At 35.9% G+C, this 20,645-nt stretch overlaps 1 protein-coding gene across 1 annotated transcript in view; it reads left to right on the top strand.

The window, feature by feature from the left end:
• The first annotated feature begins 2,812 nt into the window (after nt 1–2,812).
• The window catches only part of LOC121377239 (polyadenylate-binding protein 4-like), a 55,294-nt gene continuing 37,461 nt past the window's right edge, over nt 2,813–20,645 (top strand). The window contains exons 1-2 of the mRNA XM_041505150.1: nt 2,813–2,943; nt 19,721–20,044. Coding sequence (XP_041361084.1) covers nt 19,741–20,044 — 304 coding nt within the window. The 5' untranslated portion in view covers nt 2,813–2,943; nt 19,721–19,740. The remainder of the gene's footprint in view (nt 2,944–19,720; nt 20,045–20,645) is intronic.

The raw sequence follows: 20,645 nt of genomic DNA, 5'->3' as shown, positions 1-20,645 counted from the left end.
ACACCTAATAGGCCTACAATAATTTCTATATTATATTCACGTGCATACACCTAGTAGGCCTGCAATAATGTCTATATTATAGTCACGTGCATACACCTACTAGGCCTACAATAATTTCTATATTATAGTCACGTGCATACACCTAATAGGCCTACAATAATTTCTATATTATAGTCACGTGCATACACCTACTAGGCCTACAATAATTTCTATATTATAGTCACGTGCATACACCTACTAGGCCTACAATAATTTCTATATTATAGTCACGTGCATACACCTACTAGGCCTACAATAATTTCTATATTATAGTCACGTGCATACACCTACTAGGCCTACAATAATTTCTATATTATAGTCACGTGCATACACCTAATAGGCCTACAATAATTTCTATATTAAAGTCACGTGCATACACCTACTAGGCCTACAATAATTTCTATATTAAAGTCACGTGCATACACCTAATAGGCCTACAATAATTTCTATATTATAGTCACGTGTATACACCTAGTAGGTGTACAATAATTATTTATATACATCACATTGTGTATGCATGTGTATACTACTACTTGTGATTATCAGTTTCGGGTTGGGGCGACCGATGGAATGTTTTCAGGAGCGGAACATATACTTTGAATGACAGACATAGGCATACGCGTACGAGACAGGGGGCGGGGACGAGGGGCACTGCCCGCCTAGTGCTCGAGCAAAACCTGAAATTCCAGCAAAAGTTATACAGATTATTGGGTAAAATGTGCTAACGTGAGACCTTTTTACTACGTATTTCTATCATTCTACCATGTAATCCATGTCAAATCCATGTCAAAATGTGTAGTGATTCGTTTGCAACCCTATATAGCTGTTTGGTAATAATGGTAATATGAATAAATGTTGTTATCCAGATTCGGGCATGTTCGTTTAATTCGGGCAAAAGCCATCGTCCCCCCCCCACCCCACCCCCACACACACCCACCCACCCACCCCCACACACACACCCCACACCCCACACCCCACACCCCCCCCCCCACCCCCACCCCACACTCCGCTACAAAATTGGGGAGCCTATGGACACAAGTAAAAAAACAAAATAACAACGTCAGGTGCCTTCCCCTTGCTACCCTCTGCGGATGCCCATGTTTACGGGTTTCTCTCTGGTAGACAGGCCCAGACTAGTTAACGCACTGTTTGTCGGGATATTGTTATTATTGTCGTGTGCGGTGGCATGCCTTCTTGTGACGCTTGATGTACCTTTCCATTATAGGTAGGAATATATCAAAATAGCATCGATTTTACGAGTTGTTGATTTTAAATGAGTTCTAATATAAATGGTATCTAACGGACATGGTTGTAGTATTCTACTTCTTACATATCCTCAAAAAAATGTTTTAAACACATTCAAACGTCTTTTCCAATAAACATATTTACAGCCCTTTCGCTTAAAGTTAAGCGTTAGACTAATCAATTCCACGTTAACTTATACGTCATAGATCAATCGATTGCGTTCGTGCTTCTTTCATTGGATGGTATGGCTGTCGCGACCACGTCATCACCTAGGAACAGCCAGTCGTATGTCTTTAAGTTGTTATCACACATGTGTGTTTTATTAGTATGTATTATCAATAATTATAAAATGACGTCCTCACCAACCAATCTAATTAAAATTATCTCCACTATTACATGTGGATCTAAAGACAGCCAGTTGGAGCTCATGTCCACCAATCAAAACCTTACTTGCAGAATCCTGCCAGTGATTTAAAACTAACAACACTGCGTATAGTCGCCAATGTCCAGGTAACATTTCTTTCGTCTGTAAATAATAATTTAAATATTGACCAATCACACTTCGCCTTTTATAACGTTATTTGGGAGCACATAAAAATTCTAAAAATATCGGGCGAGTCTATTTTAGTGGCCGCAGTACAGCGAACCATACCAATACGTACGGGGTGGGTTATCAGTCTTCAATTTTACATTAAAACTTATTTATTTATTTATAAAATAAAAAAAACCTAAATCAGTCTTCAGTTTTACATTACAAATTATTTATTTTATAAAATAAAACATGTTTTAAGGCATTCGTAATTCACACGAAACATACCCTCAGGATAATACGGAATGTTTTCAAATTATTTTTAAATCACTGGCAGGATTCTGCAAGTAAGGTTTTGATTGGTGGACATGAGCTCCAACTGGCTGTCTTTAGATCCACATGTAATAGTGGAGCTAATTTTAATTAGATTGCTCACCAACGAGTGTTTAAGAAAGAAAAAAGAAAATACGGATGGGTTTGTCCAGTGAAAGTGTGGGTATTCGAACTCACTGCTTCGTGTGAGCACTTTGTCACTTAGGTTCCATACAGTGTACCACGACTGGTATATCAAAGGCATGTGCTATCCTGTCTGTGGAAAAGTGCATATAAAAGATCCCCTGCTGCTAATGGGAAAATGTAGCGGGTTTCCTCTCTAAGACTATATGTGAAAACTACCAAAATGTTTGACATCCAATAGCCGATGATTTATAAACAGTGTTCTCTAGTGGTGTTGTTAAAACAAAACAAACTTTCTTCTTCTTTTGTCAATTAGCTACGCGGCGCTCTGCCGTCTACCCAATACCCGCCTTATATTACAGAATATACGGTATTGTCACACGAGTACCTAAAGAATGAATCGTTAGTTACGCTGTTGACGTTTGGGGGGGATATGTTTATATTTCTATTTTTAGAACAATGATCATATTTGTTCCACGAATTCTGAGGGACTGCGGGAAAACCCGGAGTTTCTGTTTTTGACAGTGATAACACGAAGGCCAATTTAAGAAGCAGACGACGAGATCGAAGTTTAAGTTTATCTACACAACACCACAGACTTGTATGAACCAGCGACGGACGAAAACCAGATAGTCAAATCAATGTTCAAGTCGAGTAGGACAACGGGCATTCAGGTTAGTAGAATGAACTTACTTTCAGTGGCGGATCGAAAAGGAAGGCCCTAATTGGCATGTGGCCACAAACGTTCCAGAAGGGATTCTGCGCATTCGCAAACGTACTAAATGAAAGAATACAATAAAAAATATAACTGTCGCAAACAAATTAGGGGGGGGGGGGGAGCGGGCTCCTGGACCTTCCCCATCCCTCCTTAGATCCGCTACTGATAGTTTAAACAAATTAGGAAAGTATGTGGATGATCGGTGAGGTTTCAGGGGCAGATCCAGGAATTTATTGTTAGGGGCGGGGATGGGGGAGAAGGCACATGGACATACACGTCATGACGTGAAACGGGTAACTCGGCCATAAACAAAATAAGGCACTTGGATATATTTAGTCCCTTGACCTCTCCCTGGATCCGCCCCACCCTACACCAGCTCTTCTGTTGTTGTTTTTTAAATCAATATAGTTTTTATTTATTCAGTGGCAAATATTAATCTATGATACAAATACAGAAGAACCTACTAAAGCGGCCACTTGTATTAAGCGACCTCCTGTATGAAGCAACCATCTGTGTTAAGAGGACACATTTTTATAATTTCAATCATCATATAATAGTATAGACTGATCTGTATTAACCAGCCATCTGTTTATAATCTCAATCATCATATAATAGTATAGACTGATCTGTACTAACCAGCCATCTGTTTATAATCTCAACCATCATATAATAGTATAGACTGATCTGTACTAACCAGCCATCTGTTTATAATCTCAACCATCATATAATAGTATAGACTGATCTGTACTAACCAGCCATCTGTTTATAATCTCAATCATCATATAATAGTATAGACTGATCTGTACTAACCAGCCACCTGTTTTAAGAGGACACATTTTTATAATCTCAATCATCATATAATAGTATTGACTGATCTGTACTAACCAGCCATCTGTGTTAAGAGGACACATTTTTATAATCTCAATCATCATATAATAGTATAGACTGATCTGTACTAACCAGCCATCTGTGTTAAGAGGACACATTTTTATAATCTCAATCATCATATAATAGTATAGACTGATCTGTACTAACCAGCCATCTGTTTATAATCTCAATCATCATATAATAGTATAGACTGATCTGTACTAACCAGCCATCTGTGTTAAGAGGACACATTTTTATAATCTCAACCATCATATAATAGTATAGACTGATCTGTACTAACCAGCCATCTGTTTATAATTTCAATCATCATATAATAGTATAGACTGATCTGTACTAACCAGCCATCTGTTTATAATCTCAATCATCATATAATAGTATAGACTGATCTGTACTAACCAGCCATCTGTTTATAATCTCAATCATCATATAATAGTATAGACTGATCTGTACTAACCAGCCATCTGTGTTAAGAGGACACATTTTTATAATCTCAATCATCATATAATAGTATAGACTGATCTGTACTAACCAGCCATCTGTTTATAATCTCAATCATCATATAATAGTATAGACTGATCTGTACTAACCAGGCATCTGTTTATAATCTCAATCATCATATAATAGTATCGACTGATCTGTACTAACCAGCCATCTGTTTATAATCTCAATCATCATATAATAGTATAGACTGATCTGTACTAACCAGCCATCTGTGTTAAGAGGACACATTTTTATAATCTCAATCATCATATAATAGTATAGACTGATCTGTACTAACTAGCCATCTGTTTATAATCTCAATCATCATATAATAGTATCGACTGATCTGTACTAACCAGCCATCTGTTTATAATCTCAATCATCATATAATAGTATAGACTGATCTGTACTAACCAGCCACCTGTGTTAAGAGGACACATTTTTATAATCTCAATCATCATATAATAGTATAGACTGATCTGTACTAACCAGCCATCTGTTTATAATCTCAATCATCATATAATAGTGTAGACTGATCTGTACTAACCAGCCATCTGTGTTAAGAGGACACATTTTTATAATCTCAATCATCATATAATAGTATAGACTGATCTGTACTAACCAGCCATCTGTTTATAATCTCAATCATCATATAATAGTATAGACTGATCTGTACTAACCAGCCATCTGTGTTAAGAGGACACATTTTTATAATCTCAATCATCATATAATAGTATAGACTGATCTGTACTAACCAGCCACCTGTGTTAAGAGGACACATTTTTATAATCTCAATCATCATATAATAGTATAGACTGATCTGTACTAACCAGCCATCTGTTTATAATCTCAATCATCATATAATAGTATAGACTGATCTGTACTAACCAGCCATCTGTGTTAAGAGGACACATTTTTATAATCTCAATCATCATATAATAGTATAGACTGATCTGTACTAACCAGCCATCTGTGTTAAGAGGACACATTTTTATAATCTCAATCATCATATAATAGTATAGACTGATCTGTACTAACCAGCCATCTGTGTTAAGAGGACACATTTTTATAATCTCAATCATCATATAATAGTATAGACTGATCTGTACTAACCAGCCATCTGTGTTAAGAGGACACATTTTTATAATCTCAATCATCATATAATAGTAGCGACTGATCTGTACTAACCAGCCATCTGTTTATAATCTCAATCATCATATAATAGTATAGACTGATCTGTACTAACCAGCCATCTGTTTATAATCTCAACCATCATATAATAGTATAGACTGATCTGTACTAACCAGCCATCTGTTTATAATCTCAATCATCATATAATAGTATAGACTGATCTGTACTAACCAGCCATCTGTGTTAAGAGGACACATTTTTATAATCTCAATCATCATATAATAGTATAGACTGATCTGTACTAACCAGCCATCTGTTTATAATCTCAATCATCATATAATAGTATAGACTGATCTGTACTAACCAGCCATCTGTGTTAAGAGGACACATTTTTATAATCTCAACCATCATATAATAGTATAGACTGATCTGTACTAACCAGCCATCTGTTTATAATCTCAATCATCATATAATAGTATAGACTGATCTGTACTAACCAGCCATCTGTTTATAATCTCAATCATCATATAATAGTATAGACTGATCTGTACTAACCAGCCATCTGTGTTAAGAGGACACATTTTTATAATCTCAATCATCATATAATAGTATAGACTGATCTGTACTAACCAGCCATCTGTTTATAATCTCAATCATCATATAATAGTATAGACTGCTCTGTACTAACCAGGCATCTGTTTATAATCTCAATCATCATATAATAGTATCGACTGATCTGTACTAACCAGCCATCTGTTTATAATCTCAATCATCATATAATAGTATAGACGGATCTGTACTAACCAGCCATCTGTGTTAAGAGGACACATTTTTATAATCTCAATCATCATATAATAGTATAGACTGATCTGTACTAACCAGCCATCTGTTTATAATCTCAATCATCATATAATAGTATCGACTGATCTGTACTAACCAGCCATCTGTTTATAATCTCAATCATCATATAATAGTATAGACTGATCTGTACTAACCAGCCACCTGTGTTAAGAGGACACATTTTTATAATCTCAATCATCATATAATAGTATAGACTGATCTGTACTAACCAGCCATCTGTTTATAATCTCAATCATCATATAATAGTATAGACTGATCTGTACTAACCAGCCATCTGTGTTAAGAGGACACATTTTTATAATCTCAATCATCATATAATAGTATAGACTGATCTGTACTAACCAGCCATCTGTTTATAATCTTAATCATCATATAATAGTATAGACTGATCTGTACTAACCAGCCATCTGTGTTAAGAGGACACATTTTTATAATCTCAATCATCATATAATAGTATAGACTGATCTGTACTAACCAGCCACCTGTGTTAAGAGGACACATTTTTATAATCTCAATCATCATATAATAGTATAGACTGATCTGTACTAACCAGCCATCTGTGTTAAGAGGACACATTTTTATAATCTCAATCATCATATAATAGTATAGACTGATCTGTACTAACCAGCCATCTGTGTTAAGAGGACACATTTTTATAATCTCAATCATCATATAATAGTATAGACTGATCTGTACTAACCAGCCATCTGTGTTAAGAGGACACATTTTTATAATCTCAATCATCATATAATAGTATAGACTGATCTGTACTAACCAGCCATCTGTGTTAAGAGGACACATTTTTATAATCTCAATCATCATATAATAGTATCGACTGATCTGTACTAACCAGCCATCTGTTTATAATCTCAATCATCATATAATAGTATAGACTGATCTGTACTAACCAGCCATCTGTTTATAATCTCAACCATCATATAATAGTATAGACTGATCTGTACTAACCAGCCATCTGTTTATAATCTCAATCATCATATAATAGTATAGACTGATCTGTACTAACCAGCCATCTGTGTTAAGAGGACACATTTTTATAATCTCAATCATCATATAATAGTATAGACTGATCTGTACTAACCAGCCATCTGTTTGAAAAGGCCAGTTTGTATATACTCCCTTTGTTATCCGCCTAACACAGGTATGACTGTATTCAATCTGGGTTATTGGATCGCTGTGTATGTGTCACGGTTATCTAATCCCACGGTATGTATAATACCTCACGTGGCTCGTACGTCTAGAGGTCATGGACTACAGGCGATCACGTGACAACAATTAACCATCAATCTAGTGTAATTGTAGTTCCCAACCATAAAATATTTAAGTGAACAGGCTTTAAAAACAACTTTTTCTTTATTAAGAAAATCAAGAAATATTAATTTACCACTAGACTCTTTTTAAGGCATATGATCATATGAAAGAAAAAAAGAAAGAAATGCTTTACTTAACGACGCATGATCATATGATTATACTAATAATAGCAAAGTAATTTCATTAAAATAGTACTCCTAATTATATGTTCTATGGAGAAACTGGTAAAATGCCCATAGTGTACAAATTAACAAAAGGATAATAAATTAATATCTATATTATATAACAATTTGTTGTATAAATATTATAATGCCACATACAAATCTTTATGGTTATATAATGTTAAGAGTATTTTAGAAAATATTGGGTTAAGTTTTGCATGGCAACAACAGTGTTTTTCAAGTAAGGGATGGTTGCTATCAATAATAGAAACAAGACTTAAGGTAGTACTAAACCAAATAACTTCCGGCTGGGTCAAAGTGCGAGGTGCACCGAACTTTTGATAGAGAAGTGAACACCACAAGTCCTGTGATTGGTTATAAATGTGAGTGTGTTGGCTGTAAAAAATAATAGTTTCATCTGGGTAAAAAAAAATTGCAATTTTATTTCATCTAGTACCAATGTGTCAAGTAGCCTTGTGCTTGAAACATGTATGGGGTACCTGTAAAAAAAAGTACTCGAATTGTGTGCGAAACTAGGGTAGTCATAGACGCTACCCGTTATCTCAGAAACGAGCAGCTTGACCTCCATTTTTTTCTGATTCACTTTAAGTGTAAGGGGTGGTAGTATTTATATACGTGGCGTTTATGTCGGTTGATACGTTGCAGGTAGGAGTTTTAGCCACATATGTTACTATTGTTGTCTATGGGATTTGATTTGGTAGTATACACCCTATAGCACATATTCAGTGCATAATAAAAAATATTATGATTTTGTCATTTTATTTAATTAAACTATACTGGTTGATAAATTAGCCATCACTCGATCATGCAAGTTCACAATGACCTTGACCTTGACAATAATCTCTGTACATGGCTCTGAATGGAGTTTGAATCAAAGTTAGCACTGAAGAAAAGTTGGTTTTGGCCTATAATTCATACTGTAAAGATTTCAATAATTTCTTTTTACATGGTATTTGACTTGCCATATACAACTGCTCTTAAATATGGTATTATATATAAGCAACCTGAACTAAGAGTTTAATAGCAATTTATTTTTATATTAAAAATAGCATGTGCCAATAGTGGGTTAATGTCTTTAGTTTCCATTAACATTGTTAATTTTTTATGTATGAAATTCTGAAAACTCAAATTTGTAAAGAAGTTGATTTTTATTGTCATTTTGACATATTTATAGGATGCTAAGTTATATTTTAGACAAATTTGTAGTTTTATGCAAAATTTAAAGTAAATTTTTAGAAAAACTTTACCAAAAACATAATTAAATTTGTTGTCACTATTGTGCCTTCTGTTCTTATTTGTACATAACAATAAGGTTGTTAAACATATACTTAGATCTCCAGATAATTTTTTTTTTTTAATAATCACTTAGTTAGCTCTCATGAAAAGCATTTTGAGTTTATACTAGATTCAGAACCAATTTTTTCAGATCTGATTATCTGCCTTGGATTAAGTTGATAATTTATTTTATTGTTAAAGCTGTATTACCTAATGTTACTAGCTAAATAAAATGCTGGATTACAGATTGTAGGAATACATCTAATGTACATATTGTATTCATCCGGATTAGAAAATAATGCAAGCAAATAGATGTTCGGGTAATTTTGTCATTTAAAAATAGTTTTTTTCAGTAATTAATCAAAAATAAATGTGTTAAAGCTGCATGATTATTCCAGATATCACAACTATTAAAACCTCCAACTACAGTAGGCTATAAATAAAATATAGTCAGGAATATTGGTGGCTGCCAATAGTTTTGATGGTTCATTATGAAAATCAGCATGGCCGATGGATTTGAAATTCGCACACCTGGTAACTTGAAGACACCCACACCCAGCATACAGGATTTCCTCCCAACACTAATGTTCAGGACATTAAGTCATTACTTCATACAGGTACAGTCATGTTTGTGTTTCCTTCCTCAGACAGTGTATTTTTTTAATACTGATATTTCTTTGATGTGCCTGTTAAGGTCTTCATAATCTAGGGGTCAATCAAGTGCATGTGTTTTAATGGAATTCTTTAAAGGGGTAGAGGTACTCTGACTATCTTTGTTGTCTCTACATATATACCTGAGTACACACACCCAACTGAAAGTAAATATCTTCAGGAGTTTTATTTTAAAACATTTTGTTGTTTAATATGACATATTGCATTTGTACAAAACTATATGCAATATATATGCTTTTTGAGGTGTACATTATATTAGGTTGCACTGTAGAAACAACAGTTTCAGTGAGGTTGTCAGTTTATGTCAGAATACACCAGATCCTGGTTGTCATAAAGACACATAGCTGGACACTTTTTGAAAAATGTATGTTATCAGTATAGGTAGTACTAAACCAAATAACTTCCGGCTGGGTCAAAGTGCGAGGTGCACCGAACTTTTGATAGAGAAGTGAACACCACAAGTCCTGTGATTGGTTATAAATGTGAGTGTGTTGGCTGTAAAAAATAATAGTTTCATCTGGGTAAAAAAAAATTGCAATTTTATTTCATCTAGTACCAATGTGTCAAGTAGCCTTGTGCTTGAAACATGTATGGGGTACCTGTAAAAAAAAGTACTCGAATTTTGTGCGAAACTAGGGTAGTCATAGACGCTACCCGTTATCTCAGAAACGAGCAGCTTGACCTCCATTTTTTTCTGATTCACTTTAAGTGTAAGGGGTGGTAGTATTTATATCCGTGGCGTTTATGTCGGTTGATACGTTGCAGGTAGGAGTTTTAGCCACATATGTTACTATTGTCGTCTATGGGATTTGATTTGGTAGTATACACCCTTAAGGATCAGTTTCGGCAACAATGTAATAGGAATAAGTTCAAAGGGTAAAATGTTTGAATGTATTAAACCAGAATTTAGTCAAGCACCTTATATATATATATATATATATATATATATATATATATATATATATATATATATATATATATATAATGTGTCACTTCTATTACTTAAATTTTATACTGCTAATCATTCATTGCCAGTAGAACGAGGACGATGGAGTAACATCCCATACCACGAGAGATATTGTACACTATGCCAGAATCAGTGTGTAGGAGATGAATACCATGCCATGTTTGAATGCCCTGTATTTTTGATAGAAAGACAATTATATCTTAAAAACGAATTTATTACCAGACCAAATTTGTATAAGTTTACTTTGTTATTTAAACAGAAACAGCTGTCAAAATTGAGTAAACTTAGCACATTTGTAAGTATTATAATGACAAAATATAGAGATCAACAGCAATCTGTGGATGTAAGCTTATATGTATATTGCTTGTCAACATTCACTGTCACACATGTACCACCGAAGGTGGTCTTTATGTGAATAACAGTTGTTGTTGTCGTCGTCGTCGTCGTCGTAATGTTGGCTGCCATACTATTTACGATCCTCTTAAAAATAACTCCAACAACATTGATTTTGGGAAACAATTATTATTGTACCATACAAAGAATACATACTGATTGATATATATACATATATATATATATATATATATATATATATATATATATATATATATATATATAGTATGAGAGCAGTTTATTATTCCACGGTACAGATGTCTGTCTTTATCCAACAGGGTTAATTATCCGTGACCTGGAATCCCCAGTCCTCTCTAGTCTACCGAAAGATTACAGAACAGAACAGAACACATCTTTATTTACACTCAGATCACATAACAAGTGAAACATGAGCACATAGTTACAGTATGTGCAATATAGTAATACAGCGGTTTTACATATATCATATAATAATACAAGATTAACGTGGGGGCATAAATGTTCTCATAATGTTATCTAAAAATGTACAAGTATTATTTAATAAAGTGATATTCGTGCTACAGAACAGATCATGATATTTAATTGCATTTGGTTTTATGTAGTAATATTTTGGTATGTACTTGCATCTTTCATTTCGGAAAAAAAATAGCATTCAAATAGAAAGTGATATTTATCACCAACAACATCATCGTGACATAAACAACATTTCCGTTCACACCTGGGAATATTTTCCCATCTACCAACTTCTACTGGGAGCCTGTGATTGGCAGTGCGATAATTAGTGAAAGTAGACCTATGCTTTGTATTTAAAAGTAATAAATATTGTTCCAAATCTATGTTTCTTTAAAGATCCTATAGTCAGTACCTTTGTTAGAATGGTAAATGGTGTCTCTCCATAACTGCAAGTACTGGTCTTTAAGTCTCTCAAGAATAATATCACTAACGTTTCCATAATTAACAACATTTTGAGATAATCATACGTACGCAAATCCAGTTTCATTAAAAATATTTTCTACAAAATTAAACAATTTATATGCATGCATTCCATAAACATAATCAGATAAAAGGGCATTGTATATTCTAAAGGATAGCTTATTTTTATCACTATTTAACATTCTACATCAATAGCTAATCATTCTACTTTTCACATAAACAACAAGTGGGAACCTTCCAAGCTCACCATAAATCATATATAGTGGTGTGCTACGTTTTACACCAATAAAAACTTCGCAAAAATCGTATATGTACACTTTCAACAATAGAACAATTTTCATAACCCCATATCTCACAGCCATAAAGTAAAATAGTCTGGTCGAAACGTTTACACAGGTAAGACACCTATACTTTAACGCTGATTACTGGCCTTCCATAGCCGACCTGTGACTTAATTACCCTGTTAATTTAACAGTAAACAAATCTAAAAAGTGATATAAGGGTTATTCTTATATTTCCCGCCCACCAGTCAATTACAACAACTAAAGTACTGTCGGAAATAGAATAAAAATGATTTTCGTCGATTATTTCTTACATATTAAACAGACAAGTAAATATTATGTAAATATCTATTTAATGATAATCTACCTAATTTAGCATTTACTTGTTCGGGCTCTCATTGATGTACAAGGTGGTGTTTACTCTTGAAATTAAAAGAAATATGTCAGTAAACAGGTGATTTCTGCACTTTATTGGAACAGACTATAACAAATGTTGGTCAACATGTGTCAATTTTATTTCTGTTACAATATGTGAGGGACTGTTTCTGATGACAGTTTACCCCTATTCCTCTCGAAAACAAAATATTTGTAGACATTTATAATTAACTTTTAAGCAAAACTGTCAAGAACTATTCTGAGTGTGTGATCTATTATACCGGTATTAAAGGTGCTATTTCAAAGTTGCATAATTACAGCTATTGCAAATCATGTTTTTATTAAATTTTGCTTTAACATTTAAAAACTACACCTTTGACTATATGCCCATAAATGATTCTAGGAAATAATGTTATTTACTAGTAGACAGTACATTTTTATTGGAAAATCTTTATCACAAACAGATGCTCACATAGAACTATGATATAGCACCTATAGTGGTTGCAAGATTGTGTAAATTTCTAATGTACTTATATTGAATTTATATTCACTAAATATGCTGATCATAATTAATAATTTGTGCTGCAATTCATAAAACTCAGTTAACTTGCTGTTTTAAATTAAAAGTTTGTTTAAGGGTAAATGAAATTGACACATATCATAAAAATGTGTTATAGTCTGTTCCAGTAAAGGTCACAAATCTCCTGTTTGCTGACATCTTTATTTTAATTTCAAGAATAAACACCACCTTGTACATCAATGAGAGCCAAAACAAGTAAATGCTAAATTAGGTAGAGTATCATTAAATAGGTATTTACAAAATATTTACTTTAGTATGAAAGAAATAATTGACAAAAATAATTTTTATTCTATTTCCGACACTACTTTAGCCGCTATCTTTATCGGATTAACTTCTGGTTCTTAACTTTCTCAGACGTATCTATCAGTTAGATTAATCCACAAGTTATGGTTATCGACTTCACATTCTACTAAACAAACAACAATATCACACAAATAATACATCAACGAACTAACAGATCAGAACGCATAGTTACCAGGTTCAGCGGTGAGGTTTGGTCTCTCAAGAATATATCTCTTGAGGACCGGCATCAAAGAAAAACCAAGACGTAGCCCGTAACCCTGTCGTGGTGGCTGTGGGTTTCCGGGCTCTCTTTCAAAATTACCGCCAAACCTTAGTATACTCCTAGAGCGGACGCCGCTGCAGAGCTCTGGTCGAAACGTGCTAGCATTTTATTTATTTTTTTAAATTTCTAAATAATTTTGATAGGTTTGCCGTCTCATATTTATGGATATTTTATCCATATTTTAATCATTATTTTATATTTTTAATTAAAAAAAAATGCAATTTAACAGGGCAGGTGTCTGATCTGTGCCTTTGGTAATGGCTTGGTTAATATTACCTCGTCTACTGCCCTAGGTATTATAGATTAAAGTGTTCGCCGCGTCTTCTAAATGACCTAATCGTGTTGTTTTAGAGGACAACTGAGGAGTTCACCTCTCTCCTTCTGGCAGGCTTGGTACCCAAAACTCAATACTAAATTAACTATCGCTGGATTTTTTGCGCCACTCCCCTAGTGGCACCAGCGATTAAACTCTAATAACTTCCTAAACAACTAGTAGGCTGCCAGGATTGGACTGAACTGCGGATGGACACGATGCCGGGAGTTTGGTTTGGTTTAAAGTGAGACTTTATTGACGCCAGACAAAATGCGTGTGTGGTGATTTCCATTCATTTGTATATCTTTGACACGTAGTCGACTTTTCTTTAATTGCCGTTGAGCCATCCATTCATTCGTTTAATAATAGAGGAGTACACAGGATGAACGATCAATAGCTTTCTGTTCAATCTGTAAACCTTTATTGATAACCATACTACAACTGTCGGACCACATCCAAAAGCGTTTTATTAAGACCACACAGTGTTTATGAAAACATTTAGCCGCCAGGTGAACAGAGGTAATACAACTGCAATAGAAATACCGACACGTGCCCGTATTAAGCAGCATAAGAAATCCTTTATGCTATGCACACTGACCGTCAAAGTTTGTTCGACATCACTAGAGCACATCGATTTATTAATCATCGGCTATTGGATGTCAAACATAATTTTGGCAGTTTTAGAGACGAAACCTATGCAGGCTTTGTGTCCGAAAACTCGACGAATGTTAAACAGCAGGTCTCTTACTAACATATTTTGGCAGAAACTTGTCTAAAACGTCTTCGCACGCATACATGTCCTTATTTAAACGGTACCATGTTCCTTGTAAAATAAAGATTTGATTTGAATACACATATTTATTTTTAGTATGCCTCTAGTATTTTGTTTTAGTCATAGAGAAAGAAAGACATATTTGTTAATGAGAAGAAAAGAATGTTTGTTAAAGAAGAAAGGAATGTTTAACGTGTGACTGCAGCTGGAAATATGCCCAAGGAAAGTAACTGCATTTTCAACAACAATATCGTTCGCTTTTTGGTTCCAGGGTCATTTAATATAAATTTACCAAATGGATAAATACAGGGGGGGGGGGGGGGGGGGCGAGATTAGGCCAGTGGTAAAGCGGATGCGCGGTTTGTCTAGGATCGGTCCCCATCGGTGGCCCATTAGGCTATATCCAACTAGTGCAGTATGAGTGGTATATCAAAGGTTGTGGTATGTGCTATCCTGTCTGTGGGATGAATTCCTAAATAATACCCAGCGCACATAAAGGTATTTAAGCAAAATAAAGACAAAGAAACGAATGGACAATTTTAAAATCGTGTGCAGCTAATAGTGATTTGTTTAGTATGTGTAGACAAAGTCTTTTAGCATTATTTGGATACACACATTTATAGTTTAACTTTGGAAGACTCGTATTGGAGGATTCTAAACATGCACTCGAAGCTTCCGAGTTTGCTCAAATACAACAACAACAGAGTGGTACGGGATGGAAAGCCACAAAACGAAAGAGTATAGGCCTAAAGGTCAGATATGATCATCATTACGATTTTGTTTCAAGCAGTCTCATTTTACCATTGTACAAGCAGTCTATATAACTTGTAAGGCGGGTCATATACTATTCAACCTTTATATATACCAAATATATGTCAGCAATTTGTGCACATCTACACATTATGCAACTATGAGACTATGTACATTCCCATAATTATGCATGACTGATATACAATCAGTGCATATGCTTGACATGTTTTTTCCAATATCCTTAGCGAAACATGAAACTTTCAAATCATTGGCAGTATATTGCAGTGGAAACAAAACACAGTGCCTACATCCATCCGGCCATCGTTTCGAGCGGGACTTGTGTGGACTAGCGACATTTTGGTGGGGTTTTTTGTTTTGTTTTTTTAAATTACAATCTCTGGTCTCTATAGAGACAACTGCACATATATAAAATGGACACACATTGGGTTACATCGAGAGGCCTTAAGGGCTACATGTGAATAGTATTAGTGTTCATTTCTCTTCGTCATCTTCGTCCTCATCATCGGTATCGTCGTCATTTACTTTATTCAAATATTCGCTAATCCAGGAACGATACTGATTTAATTTAGAACGAATCCGTGGTCTCTCATCTGTTGCGATCCACTGACTGTAGAATGTTCCTTGTGTTGGGGCCTTTGTCAAAGTAATGCATATACGCGAGGAAGCGAGAGTACGTGTATTTAAATAACTTCCAATGTAAAGTCTTCATGTTTCTCTCGATGGTATCTTGAGACATATTTTTTTCTTCGTAGCGGTTTCTTTTGCTTTCGAAATAGTCACGATTGATGTCGAATTCACATTCCTCCATAAGACGTACGCCTTCGTTTGAAAGATCGGACGACGGCTCTTCATTTCCCTCCTCGTACATTTTAAATCGCAGATGTCGCTGCAAGTCGCTTCCGTCTTTAAAGACCAGTCCACATGTATTGCAAGACTGCATCTTTTTGTCTTTTTTCAGATAGGGTTCTACCTCATCATCTTCTTCCTCGTCACTTTCGTAGGCGGGTATGCCTGGTAGTTTTCTCTTGAATGTGTCCCTTTGCGTGATTTGCACGTAGAGCTCATTCTCCGATGGTGGTTGCAACTCTCCTGAGACATTCGCCGTTGCGTTCGTGCTTTTATATTGTTCAGTCACAACTGTTTCTCAACCATTGGGTCGAAGGCGCCAATGTTTGGGCGTGGTCGGTTTCAAGTCCACCAAGAGATATTCCATAGGGTCTGTGGGTAGCTTCCTCAAACCGTTGCATCATATGACGAGTGTTTTCCGGATACATCTGCCGTGCCAACGTCAGAACTTGCTGCTTGTCGATAGGGTTGTTGAACAGCGCCAGGTAATGGCAGTTTCTTCTCTGTAATAGAGGTTCTGGTTGATGGCGATGACGGATAATACGTTTCTGTGGTGAATGCCTTCCGTGAACAGATCGGTGGTCCTTGGGTCTTTATTGGTCATACAAGTCGTCCAACATAATGAGATGTTTGACTCTGGGATCCAATTAACGATCCTTTTCCAAATTCTCAGGTATGCCTTGAACAAATTTCACTCGAACGGTTGCCCCAATGATGTCGTAGAGGGGTTACCATCGTTTGTAGAGCCAGATTATGCGTTGGGGCGGCGGGGAGATTTTACCGTCCCTCAACAACGTGTACACCAAATAAGTCTTTCCACACGACGTGGGTCCCGACACGACCATGGTGAAGCGATGGATTGGAAAGCAGGAGCCGGAGCAGGAGCTATAGAAGCCAGAACAGGAGCCATAGGAGCAGGGGCAGAAGCTATAGGAGCAGGAGCCATAGGAGCAGGGGCAGAAGTTATAGGAGCAGGAGCCATAGGAGCAGGAGCTATAGGAGCAGGAGCTATAGGATTCCTGGACAATGAAAATACAACAGTGGCCAAAAACAGTTGTCAACAAGTAGGTACCACTTTTTGTGGTCCCTCTTATCACATATGGGCCTAACCAAGGCTCCTCGGCTTTACCTCCTTTGCGATCTTGCCGCCGCAATTTTTTCTTCAACACTTTTGTTCCGATAGGAAAGTCCTAAAAAAATGAATATCATATTTGTCCAAACACATTTTATGATAACTTCATTGACACTCATGTGTATAGGTCCTTTTACACCGGCATTATGTGTAAACCGGCACAGTTTTAAAGTCCCGTTCAGCTACCGTTAATTTATAAGGGAAAAAACTCTACACCGGATGCCTTCTATTCCGGATTTTGGATACAAATTCAAGAAGAAAAGAATGGTTCATGTAGTAATTAGCTCTGTCTACACCGGGGAGTGCGATCTTACCTCTATAGTCTACACAGGCATATCATCATACCTCTACTCTCTGCCAATGGGCGGCCTCGGTGGCGTCGTGGTTAGGCCATCGATCAACAGGCTGGTAGGTACTGGGTTCGGATCCCAGTCGAGGCATGGGATTTTTAATCTAGATACCGACTCCAAACCCTGAGTGAGTGCTCCGCAAGGCTCAATGGGTAGGTGTAAACCACTTGCGCCGACCATTAATCCATAAATGGTTCAACAAAGGCCATGGTTTGTGCTATCTTGCCTGTGGGAAGCGCAAATAAAAGATCCCTTGCTGCTAATCGGAAAGAGTAGCCCATGAAGTGGCGACAGCGGGTTTCCTCTCAAAATCTGTGTGGTCCTGAACCATATGTCTGACGCCATATAACCGTAAATAAAATGTTTTGAGTGCGTCGTTAAATAAAATATTTCTTCTTCTCTGCCAGTGGTCCCCTTTTAAACAATGACGGTAGTTCCCCAGTAATTAGGACAACACAAAAAGTGTTATGAAATAATTGCGCCTTTTTGAATGCGGATGTGGTTGCGAGTAATTTTAACATACCACGAAGGTTTCTAGCATGTCTGTCCCGGGTCCCGTCTCTGAATAGCCAGGGGCCCGATCCGGGACAGAAATTATTACAGGGACAATTTATATTATTACGGCCTAAAAATTAATAGTGCACATTATATAATTTATGTGCGTATTTCAAATATAATAAAATGCTTGAATGCTTAATAAACAATGAACAACACCTGTAGTAACGGGTGTAGGTAGCAAGATAAAATCGTATTATTATTTGTATGTGTTTATCCCTGCATTGCATCATACCGATCTGTCTAAAACAGTAAATTCAGACCCCTGTTTCATGTGATGTTAATCAATACAATGTTATTTATTCTGCTTGTTTTAAATGCGTTCTGATTTGAACACATATTTTTATTACAGTCAAATGTTAATATCCCACTTTCAAACGTCGGGACGGAACTTGTGTCCTGCTTCTCACAGGTAGGTAGATAACTAGGTTAACGTGCTTACCAATCGAGGTGCCATTAGAATAGATGTACAAAATTGTGACAAGACCAAAACGTCCATACTTACTAGGTAAGAATCGGCTGTTTATGGAAAAATCATTCTCTGCTGTCGGCACGTTGACCTACTAACAGAATGAGTGGAATCCGCCGGATGTTACGTTACAGATCTGATGCGGGTCAAATCGACTGAGCAGTGGGGGTTTTCCCAAGCGTTTTACAAAAAGTCACTTTATTAATGATGGGAATGGGTTTTTTTTTTTGGTTTTTGGTTTTTTTTATCACCGTAATATTTATGTATTTTTGTATATATATATACTTTGTATTAATAATGTGCCATAAGCGTGGACCTTTAATATTATAAATAGCAACTTTTCCTCCTGAAAACCTATATAATTTTGTTTGATTTTCGAGGAGGTGGGGGGGGGGGGGTTAATTTGTATTTATTTATGTTCATACATATACTACAGAGATATGACTGTTGCAATCTTGACGTATGTGTATATATATATTATTTGTTATATGTATATAATCCTCTGATGCTACCGGTTGGTGGCCTTGATCGAAATAAAGTTCTATTCTGTTACCGCAATCGTTTATAATTAAATGATTTACCATTAATAAGCATACTTTTTAAAAAATAATCTCGGATGACGATCTTTTGGCAGTTAACACACCAGAGTTGAGCATGGCACATGCGGCGCCCAAGAACACAATGACTATAGAGGTGGACAAAGGTCACGTGACGTGTCCTCTGTGTCGAAAAGTCTTCCAGGAGCCGAAGACTCTGAGCTGCCTGCACTCATTCTGCCGGAAGTGTCTTCAGGACCACATAAACAACGACCCTTCATCCACTAGGAGGAACGGTTTCAGCTGCCCAGTCTGTGCAGAGTTTGTGTCGGTAGCTACGCCCGTAACGGATTGGGCGGACATTTTGAAGACGGACTTCCGGTTACAGGCATTGATAGAAAAAATGCCGACGGAACAATATAGTAAGTGGCTTATTTTGTCCAATCAACTTTTTAAATGTTCCTACCTTAGTATCATTAAAACGATACAGGCTATGATAAAATAAAAAAAAAATGACAAAGAAACAATATGGTAAGTACAATAGTGGCTTATTTTGTCCAATCAGTTTTAAATGTTCCTACCTTAGTATCTTTAAAATGGTACAGACCATGATAGACAAAATGCCAAAGAAACAATATATTTAGTACAATAGCGGCTTATTTTGTCCAATCAATTTTAAATGTTCCTACCTTAGTATCTTTAAAATGATACAGGCCATGATAGAAAAAATGCCAAAGAAACAATATATTAAGTACAATAGTGCCTTATTTTGTCCAATCAATTTTAAATGTTCCTACCTTATTATCTTTAAAATGGTACAGGTCATGAAAGGAAAAAAGTGTTTTATTTAACGACGCACTCAACACATTTTATTTACGGTTATATGGCGTCAGACATATGGTTAAGAACCACACAGATTTTGAGAGGAAACCCGCTGTCGCCACTATATGGGCTACTCTTCCGATTAGCAAAAAGGGATCTTTTCTTTGCGCTTCCCACAGGCAGGATAGCACAGACCATGGC

Source organism: Gigantopelta aegis, chromosome 7 (genome assembly GCF_016097555.1).
Source record: "Gigantopelta aegis isolate Gae_Host chromosome 7, Gae_host_genome, whole genome shotgun sequence".
Lineage (NCBI taxonomy): Eukaryota > Metazoa > Mollusca > Gastropoda > Neomphalida > Peltospiridae > Gigantopelta > Gigantopelta aegis.
Note: the sequence above shows the minus strand (reverse complement) of the source record. Positions and strands in the feature narration are given on the sequence as shown.